This window comes from Triticum aestivum, chromosome 5A (assembly GCF_018294505.1).
Source record: "Triticum aestivum cultivar Chinese Spring chromosome 5A, IWGSC CS RefSeq v2.1, whole genome shotgun sequence".
In the NCBI taxonomy this organism is placed as follows: Eukaryota; Viridiplantae; Streptophyta; class Magnoliopsida; order Poales; family Poaceae; genus Triticum; species Triticum aestivum.
In genome coordinates this window covers 604,595,633-604,609,293 of record NC_057806.1, presented here as the reverse complement: position 1 = coordinate 604,609,293, position 13,661 = coordinate 604,595,633, and the positions used below count along the sequence as shown (strand labels likewise).

At 42.8% G+C, this 13,661-nt stretch overlaps 1 protein-coding gene and 1 long non-coding RNA gene across 3 annotated transcripts; one reads left to right on the top strand and one right to left on the bottom strand.

The window, feature by feature from the left end:
- Positions 1-5,325: 5,325 nt before the first annotated feature.
- Positions 5,326-8,006, top strand: LOC123105239 (uncharacterized). 2 transcript variants are annotated; one of them, XR_006450742.1, is made up of 4 exons: positions 5,326-5,666; positions 5,946-6,167; positions 7,656-7,774; positions 7,847-8,006. It is a non-coding gene; the product is annotated as an uncharacterized lncRNA (long non-coding RNA). The 2 variants fall into 2 exon arrangements; XR_006450741.1 differs by having other exon boundaries at positions 5,333-5,666; positions 7,656-8,006.
- Positions 8,007-9,930: 1,924 nt separating this feature from the next.
- On the bottom strand, positions 9,931-11,556 carry LOC123101620 (uncharacterized). Its single transcript, XM_044522985.1, has 3 exons — positions 11,327-11,556; positions 10,262-10,463; positions 9,931-10,179 (listed from the first exon to the last, which is right to left on the bottom strand). Exons 1-3 carry the CDS (start codon positions 11,554-11,556, stop codon positions 9,946-9,948), a joined length of 666 nt encoding a protein of 221 aa, XP_044378920.1. The 3' UTR covers positions 9,931-9,945.
- Between the last annotated feature and the right edge of the window lie 2,105 nt (positions 11,557-13,661).

Genomic DNA, 13,661 nt, shown 5'->3' with positions numbered 1-13,661 from the left:
AGGAGGTAGTATTAGTTGTAGCCGTGTGATGGGGAGTAGTAGTTTTCATCAAGGTTGCCGTGTGGACGTGTGGTTCTTAGCATGGCCAAGATTCGTCGAGTTCAAGGAAAAGTAGGAATAGGAGTCCTAGGATAGATCGGATGCGATCCGACTAGTAAAAGTCTAGCCTGGTGTGCGTGTATATATATATATATGCCGTGGCAGACATTGAAAAGAGAAGAAAATAGAAGGTACGAGATATATATACCCTTTGTTAAAAGTGTGTTCGTGGTGTGTTTCCTGTGACCGATCCGTGGGCGAGATCAAACATCACCTGCGCAACATCCAACTTGGCTGATCGGTGATGGCCGGCGAGGACGAGGAGTGGAGCGAGGACGAGTTGACCGAGGAGGAGAAGAAGGATGCGGCGGCCTGGGATGAGATGGTGGATCGGGCTCGGGCTCGGCAGAGGGCCAGGCTTGGCGGCGGTAGACCCATGAAACGGCTGCAACACGAGGACGTCATCTACATCCTGTCGCTGAAGAAGGACGGCATTGACTACGTCACCGACGACGGCCGCCGGCACACGCCGGAGAAGATGAAGAGTATCGTGGACATCGACATCAAGGGCGACGACGAGATCGATGAGCGGCAGGCCAGGGTGATGCGGCAGCTGAGTGAGAAGGGCTACGTCCAGGACGACGACTACTACCTGGGCAACGACGACGAGTACCTAGAGGAGGACGATGCGTTGAGCAGGGAAAGAGAACGCCGTCTTGCTCGCATGGGAGTCACCGTCCAAAACGACGACGACGACGAGAACTACTACTCGGAGGAGGATTACTACTCGGAGCTGGGAGAGGAGGAGGGCGAGAATCCAGATGACCAACGGATAGTACTAGCCGCAGAACAGGGTTGATTCAGTTTGTTCGTCTAGTACCCACCCATGCATGTAATTCTCGTAGTCGTACATACGTACAAAACTTTGTTAAGTTGCATCCGTGTTTAATTTTGTGCTTTTTTCCAAACGTTTGTATTTTAGCAATAGATCCAAACGATGCTACTCTATATCTATATTTATATCTATACCTACCTACTATTAAAGGGAATATGTATTCTTGATTTGGTTTAGTCATTTTCGTTTGGCTTGTACAGAGACTAAGCAACCTAGGCCAGGTACTTGTATGTTGATGGGCCTTTTATAGGCTTTCATAGAGACTGCAAAAAACTATTAAAGGGAATAGGTATTCTTGGTTTGGTTTAATCCTTTTCGTTTGGCTCGTACAGAGGCTAAGCGACCAAGGCCAGGTACTTGTATGTTGATAGGCCTTTTATAGGCTTTGATAGAGATTTTTGTTTGGCTCGTACAGAGGCTAAGCGACCTAGGCCAGGTACTTGTATGTTGGTGGGCCTTTTATTGGCTTTCATAGAGACCGCGAAAAACTATTAAAAGGAATATGTATTCTTGGTTTGGTTTAGTCCTTTTCGTTTGGCTCGTACAGAGGCTAAGCGACCTAGGCCAGGTACTTGTATGTTGATAGGCCTTTTATAGGCTTTGATAGAGACAGCGAAAAACTATTAAAGGGAATAGATATTCTTGGTCTGGTTTAGTCCTTTTCGTTTGGCTCGTACAGATGCTAAGCGACCTAGGCCAGGTACTTGTATGTTGATGGTCCTTTTATAGGTTTTGATAGAGACCGCAAAAAACTATTAAAGGTAATATGTATTCTTGCTTTGGTTTAGTCCTTTTCGTTTGACTCGTACACAGGTTAAGCGATTTGGGCCAGGTACTTGTATGTTGATGGGTCTTTTATGGGCTTTCATAAAGACCGCGAAAAGTAATTGGGTCAAAATAAATCAACATTGTTGGAATTGAACACAGGACCTCCTGTGTGGATCTTTGATTTAACACCAACGACCTATGCGCCATTCACATTTACTAATCCCAACTCGCTCTAAATATACAAGTGACAGTCCTCATGTTTAGGGCGAGCTAATTAAGCGAATGAGCTAATTAAGGGAAGGATTGTGGGCTTGAATAAAATATTTAAACAGATGTGGCTAATTAAAGAAAAGATTATGGGTAAATCGGTGGAATACTTAAAAGAAAGATTGTGGTCTTAATAAATAGAATATTTAAATAGATGAGGCTAATTAAAGGAAGGACTTGAGGTAAAAAAGGGTAGGATAACTAAAAGGAATGATTTGTAGGCTTCAATGTGTTGGGGCTGCTAAATTAGAACAGGAAGGATTTGATGCCCGACTAAAACGGGTGAGGGCATCATGGTAACTAAAGAAAGGATTATACTTAAATGAAATCAGTAGGAGATTATGCCCGGCAAAGAAAATATGAACATGGCTAAATTGCATCGTATTTTTTTATGTTCATATTGTAGAAGCATGTTGCGTTGCAGCATGTTCTTCATAGTGAATCCGGTGTTGTGGGACATTATGCTTGCACAAAACATTAATTTTTCCCCATGCAACATATGGGCATATGTGCTAGTACTAATCTATGCAAATACGTCATTTTCTTATTTCTCTCCCTTAATTACGTGCATGAGTTGGTCTCAGTGCCGTAACTGAAAAAATGGAGGCCCAGTGCGAAATAGAAAAAATAGGCCATCGATATGACCATCGGTGGTGTCATTCACATGAACCTCGTTAGTACTAGTATTTGCACTTCCGTTTTGAGAAGTAATGTTGGTTCTTTTCCTAAAACTTACAAAAAGCACCTTTTATGATTGGGCTAGTCCCTCAATCCCTTTTTCCATATATTTCTCATATCACGAGTTCATGAATGTGCTATAAAAATATTGAAGAAAGAAACTACGAAACAAATATCATGCAGTAAAAACATACCATAGAAACAAAAAGGTACAAAACACCTGGTGAGTTTCTGTTGAACATTGTGGTAGGATTGGAATATCTTGATCTTAACACATGAGTAGGTGGTTCTCTCTCAGAAAATATATGCTGGAAGTGTAGACACATTCTGATGGCTCTATCATATATGAAGAAGGGGGTAGAAAGGTATATATAGCCTCCACACAATATCCAACCGTTACACATATTTGACCCAACTCGGTCAGACCGAATAGAAGAACTCGGTGAGACCGATTCAGTTCAAAATGTAAACGTTAGGAATCTCGGTGGGACCGGCTGGAACAACTCGGTGGGACCGACTGGAATAACTCGGTGGGACCAATGTGCTAGGGCTTAGGGAAAACATCAACTCGATGGCGCCGATTGCATCAACTCGGTTAGACCGAAGTGAAGCAATAAGCAACAGAGAGAATGTCAAGCCAACTCGGTGTGACCGATTGCATAACTCTGTGAGACCAAAATGAATGCAACAAGTCACAGAACGCTGGCAGTGCCATCTCAGTGAGACCAAGATCTGTATCGGTGTGGCCGAACTGTTAGGGTTTCTGGCAGTGGCTATGTCATATGAACTCGGTGGCTCCGGATAGGAAGAATCGGTGGGACCGAGTTTGACTTTGGGTTTTTGACATATTTGGAATGAGAAAGTGGTTGAGGGCTTTGGAGCAATATCACTAAGCACTTGAGCAAGTAGGCCATTAAGCAACACCTCATCCCCTTTTAATAGTACTAGATGACCCGTTCTGCCAATGGCGCAAAGGCCAGCAGCAAGCCATGTACTATAAGAGTGGTGATAGGAAAACTCAGTCACACATTGAAATAATGAGTACTTACTGCTGGTTACTGTCTTTGTTCATTGTTACTGTTCCCCTGGAAGAGTCTGTGCTAAATGATAGTGTTATATCCCTTGACTGGAAGGTGGATGCTGCCACGTAGTACATGCCTCTTCCTTGCTTAGCATATTTGTTGTTGCTAGTGAGTACTCGATGTATGAAACAGAGAAAGTAGTAAAAACGGATAATTATATATAAGGGTGGTATTATGCATATTAATAAATCGATGAGGAACAACAATCAATGAGGGAAACAGGTGCGGTGCGTTAGGTTGTTTGCAGAGTCTTGGTATTGTGATCCCTGAACAAAACCCCACATCTACTTGTGTCTCTCGTGGTGTTGGTCTTTTTGCCTGCTAGCTAGGTCATGCCCTCTCCTAGGTGGCAATTGTTTTCTCATCTTCTGTAACCTTGTTACTTGTATGGTTTTCTGCCCGGTTTCCCTCATAAACAGGGTCAACTTGTTTAGGTTTTTGATCCGGTTTCCCTTATAAACTGGATCAGCTAAAGCTTAAGGGGTGACTCTTGGCTTTGGCAGCTTTTTGAGCAATATATTCAAAAACAAAGGAAGGTTTCACCCTATTACAAAGGAAGGTGTCCTTAGAATGCTAAATGATATTTAGACACGACTTCTGTTGCTGTCAATGATTCATCTAAAGGCAATGCACGATGAGAATTTATGGTGACCTTGAAACGAAAGGCACAGATGTCTCCTTCATGAATTTTTGCAAGGCGGCGGAACACAGATGAGTTAGTTGTTAAGGTGGCTCTTGTCGGTTCCTAGCATGATGCGACAATTGGTGTGTAGATCACTGTTTGCAAGCCTGACCTTGAGCATATCATAATCTGGGTCAAGATGACCCGTTGCACCGATGGCGCGAAGAGCGGGAGCAAACCAAGCTTTCAAACCATGGAAGTTGGAATATTTAGAGACCGGTATTCTTTAAGTATAAGAAATTGATCATATGTAGCACTATATATTACATTGCTGGTAGGTTCATAGGCTAAAGAAAGTAGTGAGATCAGTTTATGCTAAGCAAACCTACTTAGGCGGAGATGCATCATGTAAACTGCTTTGATCACCCAACTTCTGGTATGCAAAGCTACATACGCAGAGATGCATCATGTAGGTTGCTTTGATCACCAAACTTGTGGTAACTAAGATATGTAGTCTTTCGCCATCCCCAAAATTAAACTTTTTTCTTTTCTTGTCTGCCATGTTGTTTCTGCAGAATAAAACTGTAGAATAAATGAATAGAAAAACCGATCATAAGTTGCACACACAAAAACATTTGGTGGAAGAACTTTGCAAGGTGACTACCGTTCCATCTAATAAGTAATTTTCTAAGAAAGAGCATCATCTTTCTCCCAGCAAAAAGAAAAGGTTAAAAAAACTGTGCAACAACATTAGCTTTTAAGAAATACAAACAAACAAAAGAAAAGAAAACTGAATACTAACTGGCATACAGAAGGCAACCTAACAGAACATGCAAAATTAAAATGGGTGCCACGACCCACCATTTCATAATTGAAAAGGATAATTAAGTACACTATAAGCATTTGGCCCAGCTCAAATATATCCAAGCCCAATACACCGACTACCTGCTGTCACGCACGCTCGTCTCTCCTCCTCCTTTCCCCCAAATCTACCAAACCTTATCTGCTCTTCTTTCCCTAAATCGACCAGTCCTCTGTTCTCCTCCTTTCCCCAAGTCAACCAGGTCTTTCACTCGCTTCTCACTACTGCCAACCATTGGCCGCCTGCCTTGCCAACTCTCGCCGCCCCTCCAGGCCGCCACAACGGGTGCGGGGTGTCTGCTAGTTTCTGCTGCTTCTTCTCCTTCTCTCACTACCTTCTCCGCTCGTGCTGCCTGCTGCCGTGCTGAAGACCACTGCTGCCGCCGCCGACTGATAAACTAATCGGTGAACTGCTGTTGAAGGGCCGAATGAGCAAGACTGCTGCAAGAGGAAGGTATGTTTCGAAATTAATTAAAGAAAAATGATACAATGATTTTCTTCATAGACTTGCATAAAGTTTTGGTTGTCATGTAATTTTTGAAGTTACCATTTCCGTCAGCCATGTATTGCCATCCATATTTTTTGTGCTATGCACATCACTAATGAAGTACATGTTCAGATCCATCATTCATTCATGCTTTTTGGGCTATGCTTTTTTCTAGTAGTATATCAGAGAGTCAGCCATCTTCTGATTCAGAAAAGAGGTGACAGTGGTTTTTGAATTTTTGGTCAGGTAACAGTGGTTAAACAACAAACCATGGTCCAGGAGAGCATATCTGTAGTTATTGGTCATATGTAGGCATCTTTTGGTCGGTCCAGTGTGTTCTATAGTTGTGGCTATGGACAACTTTTGGCCAGTCCGGTGTATTCTACAGTTGAGGCAGTGGAGCACTTTTGGCCAGTCTGGTGTATTCTACAGTTGTGGCAATGGAGTAGTCATTGTCCATAATACCAGGTATGTTGTTGTTACCATGTATCTATGTGAACATAAATCATGAGCACTGGATAATAGTAGTAATTATATATATACAATGTGTATTTTGTTCCAGTCTATACTATGACAGTGTGAGGCGCATCTATTTTGTGCACATTTTGCTTTGTATTTGAAATACCCCCTCCCTCTTTGCTGCTTGTCACGCTTAGACACTGGCAGATAGGACAAATAAACCATACACAATGCATGTACATATGAACAGAAATACACTGGGCATCCTAATGATAACATGGAAAAATAATGAAACAACTTGAAAGAAAGAATGCAGCAAATGCAAAAGTATATAATAATGAAGGTCTATAAAAACCTAGCTATTTTCTGGCGAAAATAATCAGTTATTTCTAGTTCCCTAATTCTGGAGCTACATATTTCCGGTTCTTGCAATTTATCTGCGATAATCTGGTAAAGTACCGACACAAGGACCATCCAATTTTCCAAGGCTGTTAGTCACTATGTGTGAACAAGGCCAGAGGACCAAAATATCAAAAGCTATCTAGGAATTCACACGCAGATTTTTCTTGTGCTTGCTATATGTCTCAAATAAACAATAGTCAAAGAGTGTACTTATGAACAGATGTAAACAGACACCATATCAATAGCTAACAACATCACACAGCGACCCGATCACACATCAAGATGGATTGATGGAAATGAAAAGATAAAGTATGCTCTGGCAATAGAACCAAAATTTCCTAACTTGTAACCATGAAAAATATCCGAATACAACAAATTATGTCTCATCCATGCCATCTGAAGATTCTGAACCATCCAAACAAATTTTAAACCGAAATTATGGATGCATTCCTACAAAAGAATAAGATACAGAAAATGCAATAAAAAACCTCAAGTGTAGATCTGTTCCAGATTCAGATATTTTGCACATGCCTTCTTTATGAATCTCCAAGGAATTGAATATAAATGATGATAAGGATATCAGGATTGTCCTAGTAGAGATGGAATCCGAATAGAAGTAAGCTGTGACTCCTTACTTCCATTGCCACATTTTTCACTCGTAACAGAGGCTTTGAAACAAATATCCTTCGCTTATTCGTGCAAATCTTGGATCTAGGAGGCTAGGAAGACAGACCTTTTCATTACGCATTTAGCCATATTAGGTACCTAAAAATTGAAAAAAAATCCAACATTGATATGAGCACATGAAGCTACAAGAAGATACCAACTCCTAGGTACTTTGCACTTTGAATATTTTAAGTGAATCTGTAAGACATGCAGATTATGAATATCAAATATCTTCCCTATGGTCTTAAATGTGGGTCTGGATGAATAAACCTATTAGTCATTTCCGTTAGGATTGGTAAGATTCTAATCACCCTAGACTATATATGAAGTGCATTTGTTTGACTTGTTCTATATCCAATTTCAATTGCTTTGTTCTATGAAATAAGGAAGAGAAAGTGTCGTCTGATAAGGATGCAAGTCAATTTTTAGGTTTTCAAGCAAGGGCTGAGATAGATATACAAATCAGAAGAATTGTCCCTTTTGAATTACTTTACATGTTCACTGCCAGTTTCAAATGACAAAAGGAGCAAGCAAATGTAAAAGAAAAGGTACACGCTTGAACAGATCTGTAAAGCTTAATACTTGTATCATTCGCTTATTCACACAACTATTTGATCTAGGATGCTTTGTTGGAAAAAAACCATGATACACAAGATCATTTGATTTGGTTGCCTAAAAAGGGCACTGGCTTTGTAATAAGCATTACTGCATTTGTATACAAATAGAAACATCATGATACATAAAGATAGGCCAGGGACATATGTGTTACCTTGCAAAGCACCACAACTTTGGCCATCAGTTTGCACCATCTCTCCTAGTTTTCCTGTGTTAAGAGGAACATAAAATTAAAATATATCGTGTTTTTTCGCTACCACCACCGAACCCCAAACAACATTTAAGAAAACCCAACAACATTTAAGAAAGCCCAACAGTACTAATGCATTTATCATTCCTATCCTTGTAATACTAAACTGAAATCTGATTCTCTTGGAGGTTTGAAAATATTCGAAAAGCTCCATCTTTGTAATGCCATTCACGATTCATGAGTACAAAAATCACCAAATAGACCAAAACATTGCTAGAAGTACCTTAGTTCAAGTGCTACAACAGGAACTTGCGTATATAAGTATAACCATAGTTCGAAGAGGTGGGCGCTCACATCTTTCTCCACTGTCGGCTGTCACCCCAGGGCACCACTCCAACCCCTTTGTTATGAGCATATACCTAAATATTGGTACAGCCAAATTTACAGAATATATATTGTACATGAGGAGGGTTTGTGAGGAAGAGAGGACCCGTCGAAGAAAAAAAATAGAGGATCCGTGGAAGAGAGAAAAAGAGAGAAGGAGCGTGAACAGCCTTCATTTTAGTGATATGCAGGTTGTTTTGTGATTATATAGTATCTTTTGTTCAGTTGGAAACGTGAAACCAAGTGCAGAGATCCTTTTTGATGTCCATAATTTTATATAATGAAAACAAAGAGAAGTCTAACATAACACACCCACCTTTCAAATAATTAAGGAGAACTTTACTGCTCGAATTTACTGTAGACTGCATCAAGGGTCCAATTACCAATGATGGGCAAATAGTTACAATGTCCAACCCAGTTTTTGCTGCATAAGCAAAAGCCTCGCGCTCCGCTAGTGTTTTGGAAAGGTAATACCAATCCTGCCAAATAACAACACATTTTTGTTTTGTTATTTGAATGGGTGATCCAGAAAAAACAATTATCTTCTATAAGAATAACAAGACAGGAGCAATATCTTGTGTGGTTAGCGGAAGAATTTTGCATTAACTGAAAGCTGAAATCAAACTGTTGATGATGCTTCCCTTTTGGAAAATCCTCTCTTGTGTGGTCTAGAGACATGGACAAGCTGAACCATGGTTTAGCAAATTCTATCTCTTCGAAAACAGAGCGAAAAATAGTAACAGAGTGCATTAATAAAAAGTGACTTTGAGTCAAAACCAATTTTTTGCCTGTTTTGAGTAAGAGCCAACCTATGAGTCAAAACTAAAATTTCAGTCAATGCCAACTACCAGTGGGGTTTTGCTCTGTTTTGCTTTTTTTTGTTTTGGCATTCTTCCTACTTGGTTAGTTTATAGGTCTTGGCTAGCCTAGACCTTGTAAAAAAAAATTCTAATTGGTTTTGGCTGGTTTGCTTTGCAACTTTTGCGCCTTCTTGGCCATAAGTTTTGTTAATAAGAAGTAATTTCAAGGGTCTAGTTCAAATCGTGAACTGCCGATGAGACATGTATGCATGGCTCAGATCAATAGTATCCCACCGACACAAAGAATAGGGTGGGCTCAAGACATAAAAAGGAGTTCCATCAATGAAATATTTAACCGGAAAAGACAGTCAGTGTTCAAATGGACTTTAGACTCTGATGATCAGCACAAGGTGTACCAAACCTCGCTAAATGATGCAGATCTAGGGTGATCAAGGCGAGCAAGCAAGTCAATGACCAGATAAGATTCTTTTTGGACATGTGTTCTCATGCTGGGATTTGGTGTTGTAATAGGCATGTGAGCTTAACGGGATTTTTGCAGTGTTTTTGCAGCTATACACTTGTGTCCTACATTGAGCTTGCTGGTTTCTCTCGAATAAAAAAGTTTGATCTAAAACAGCGGCAAATGTCGTCCTTAAAATCAACTCTAAATCCTATACATTCCAAGTGAAACATTGAGTAGGAGCCTGTGTAATGTAATAGACCACGTAGGCTAAAGTGCTAAGCAGTCATACAGCCGTACAGGTGTTGGGTTACTTACCCCATTCTTTCTGCAGTAGCCCTCGTCTGACCAGCTCTCTTCGTCACAGGCTTTGCCCTTGGGCCAGTTAGGATTAGCGACCACTGCAGCACCTGAAGACACCATGACTACTCGCTTAACTTTCGCCTCATGGCAGGCCTTCAGCATGTTCAGTGTGCCTGTTACAGCAGGAGCTATGATCTCTGCCTACAAAGCAGCAAGAATACATCATCAAAAAAGATACTTATTTCTAGAAATTAACTCTGTGAGACAGTTCTTGACAATTCACCTCGTGGTCGGTTGATCGGCCGGAGGGGACAGGGCAGGCGACATGGAAGACGCCGTCACAGCCGGCAATCGCCGACGCTACGCTGTGATAGTCCAGCAGGTCAGCCTTGACGAGCTGCAACCTTTCTTCGGCACCTTCTAGCACCTTGAGATGGGCATTCTTACTGCTGCACCCGTGGCCATGAGGAGGAGGAGCGCCATCGCTGTGGCGCAGAAGGGACAAAGCCAACACACAATTAAAAGTCTGAAGGCTTCATCTAAGATCATAGATCTTCATGGGTCTAGAAATCAACCTGGCTTTACTACCCGAAGAAAGGAAAATAGGCATGTACTTTGTCCAAAATCTAGAACGATATGAACTATACGAAAACACTCTGCATTTAGCTATTCATATATGAAACAAAATCATAACAATTTTACCTAATCAAGCTAATGAGCTTACATGAGCACATTTGCTGCTCCTACCAATTATGCAGAACCAAGCCATGAGTAACAAAGATGACAAGTTAGAACAGTACATGAGCATCTGAATATTTCAGAACTAAGTCCTAGGGGTTCAGGGATGTGAAACTGCGCACACGCGCGCGCACAAACAGAGTGAGCGAGTGAGTGCCTGGTTGAGTCTCGGAGAGAGAGAGAGAGAGAGAGAGAGAGAGAGAGAGAGAGAGAGAGAGAGAGAGAGAGAGAGAGAGAGAGAGAGAGAGAGAGAGAGAGAGAGAGAGAGAGAGAGAGAGAGAGAGAGAGAGAGAGAGAGAGAGAGAGAGAGAGAGAGAGAGAGAGAGAGAGAGAGAGAGAGAGAGAGAGAGAGAGAGAGAGAGAGAGAGAGAGAGAGAGAGAGAGAGAGAGAGAGAGAGAGAGAGAGAGAGAGAGAGAGAGAGAGAGAGAGAGAGAGAGAGAGAGAGAGAGAGAGAGAGAGAGAGAGAGAGAGAGAGAGAGAGAGAGAGAGAGAGAGAGAGAGAGAGAGAGAGAGAGAGAGAGAGAGAGAGAGAGAGAGAGAGAGAGAGAGAGAGAGAGAGAGAGAGAGAGAGAGATGGGGATCGTACCGAATCCAAAGCAACAACCCGACCAGCCCCTCGAACGGAATGCATCACGGGCCCTGCCTCTTGGTCCACAGCCCGCGCCTCCGCGGACGTCCCGAGCCCTGCCTCTCGGTCCACAGCCTGCGCCGCCGCGGACGTCCTGAGCCCTGCCTCTCAGTCCACAGCCCGCGCCGCCGCGGACGTCCCGAGCCCCGTGGAGTGCGCCGCTGGCCACGAGCGCCGCGACGGCGGTGGCCCCGCTCATGGAGTCGTCCATGGCCGCCCGGAACGCGAAGAGGAGGGAGGGGCTCGCGGCGCACGGGGTGGGGGGGGGGAGGGGGACGGGGGAAGGAAGGGGCGGCGTCACCAGGTCAGGAGGCTAGGGTTCGTGGGAGGGGGTCGGGGAAGAGAGCAGCGTGGGTGGGTGGGGGCGCGAGTGCGGGCGGAGGCAGCGGCTAGGTTTCTCCACGGGCGGGCTGCCTTTTACATGCCTGCGCGTGAAATGACTAAATGCCCTTGGCGGGGCACGGAATTTACAGGCAGTGGCATAGCGATTTAAAGGCGACGTGGAGGCAACGGTCGTGAGTATGAGTCTAGGAGGGTTTATATGTTCAATTGGCTTTCCTATGGACTCAATGTGATCTTGGATCACTAAAATAGAAATGAAGAGTCTTGAGCTTTTGCCAATTTGTGTCCTTAGCATTTTGAGGGGTCCATATTCCTAGTCCATGCCATGCCATTCGTTGAACTTTCTGAAATATGAAACTTGAGTGGATATTAGTTCAATGAGCTATATGTTGTTATGAATTACCAAAACCACCCGGGGATTAGTTGAACTCCCCCCTTTTGGAAATTAATGACAACATATAGATCAAAGCTTTGACAAATGATAATATGAATGAAATACATCGAATGCTTTGAGAAGTATGTGATAAGCAAGAGCTCCCCCTAAATTTGTGCATTATTTAAAATTTACGTTTGAATGCAAATGCACAATCGATTAGGATCATGGATCACTCTTTCATGTCACATACATCTTGATGGAGCGCACAAAATGATAAGAATAGGATCACATGCACTCATCACCAAGGATACAAGTGATTGATCATACACAAATAATCATAGAGATAGACATGCAAGCACACATTAAGCATAGTATGCTCAAACACATGATCACACAAGTATCTCACGAGCATAACACAAGTAGTAGCATAAGTAGCAACAACCAAAAAAACCAAAGTAGCAAGGCAAATAAAACCAACAAAAGGCAAAAGGCACTCTCTCTCGAAGCCTATGATCTATACACTTTCTCCCCCTTTGGCAACAAGTTACCAAAAAGTTTGAAAACATATAGTGCTATGCGACACTCTAGGCACGATCTGCGGGAGCTCCTGAAGGGTTCCTCTGGCTTGTAGCTCTGGTGTGCGTAGACAGCGTGGAGAGGAGTCCATCTGCAAATGCCTCTGCTGAAGTCTATGGAGATGGTGGAGTGGATACTGGAGGGGCAACTGTGGTTGTGGTGGCAGGAGCAGAATGAGCAGGTATCACGTCTGCAACTGGCTCAGCAGAAGACCTCTGTGCCCTTGGCACTGACTGAAATCTGTCTATAGTTGGTCTATCATCGTTGTCCTCAGCATCATCTTGAAGCTTCTCCATAATGGTCTGAATCTCAGTGACCTTCACATCTAGGTCATACATTTTAGTCTCAATGATCCTTTCAAGACTCTCCTGATTCTGAGTCAAGGTGGCCAGGCTCTTCTCAATCCTCACGGTCCTCAAGCAGATAACTGAGCTGATCTTGCTTGGTCTTGAGATTCACTATAGAAGCATCTGGGGCACTTGCTGCCTTTGCTGCTTTTGCAGCCTTTGCTTTCTCGATCTTCTCCTGCGCCTCTACACATGTAGGATGTGATGCATCCATAACAACATCATTGTCCTCAAAATCAGGCCTAAGAGGAAGATGCTCTTTGTCAAGTAGATACGTCCCAGTCCCAACCTTGGAGTTGATCAACATCTGAATGTGTGGGGCATATCCACAAGACCTCTTCTGGTCAGCTGCTATCCTCTTCATAATTTCAACAATCAAGCTCATGACTTTGAATTTCTGAGGCACATCAAACAAATGAAGCAAGTTGATGGAGTGACCACGTATCATCCGGTGATCTCCAGACTTGGGCAACATAGTATGCCTCAAGATAGTGTTCATAGTGGTCAGTCCAGCAAGCAGATAATATATTGATCCTAGCTTGTGTGTCTCCAGAGCTGCATCAGGTATAGACATGTACATGTTATGCATTGAGTTGTGATCCTTCCTGGGCTTGCTATACACATCAAGATCATTTTCTTATTCCTTTGGGGCATTGATAAGCTTGGCCCATTCAG

Coding starts and splice junctions, on each gene's coding strand:
- LOC123101620 (XM_044522985.1), bottom strand. CDS start 11,556: ATGGACGACTCCATGAGCGGGGCCACCGCCGTCGCGGCGCTCGTGGCC. Junction 10,464..11,326: donor GCATTCCGTTCGAGGGGCTG/GTCGGGTTGTTG, acceptor TCTGCGCCACAG/CGATGGCGCTCCTCCTCCTC. Junction 10,180..10,261: donor GCCGATCAACCGACCACGAG/GTGAATTGTCAA, acceptor GCTGCTTTGTAG/GCAGAGATCATAGCTCCTGC.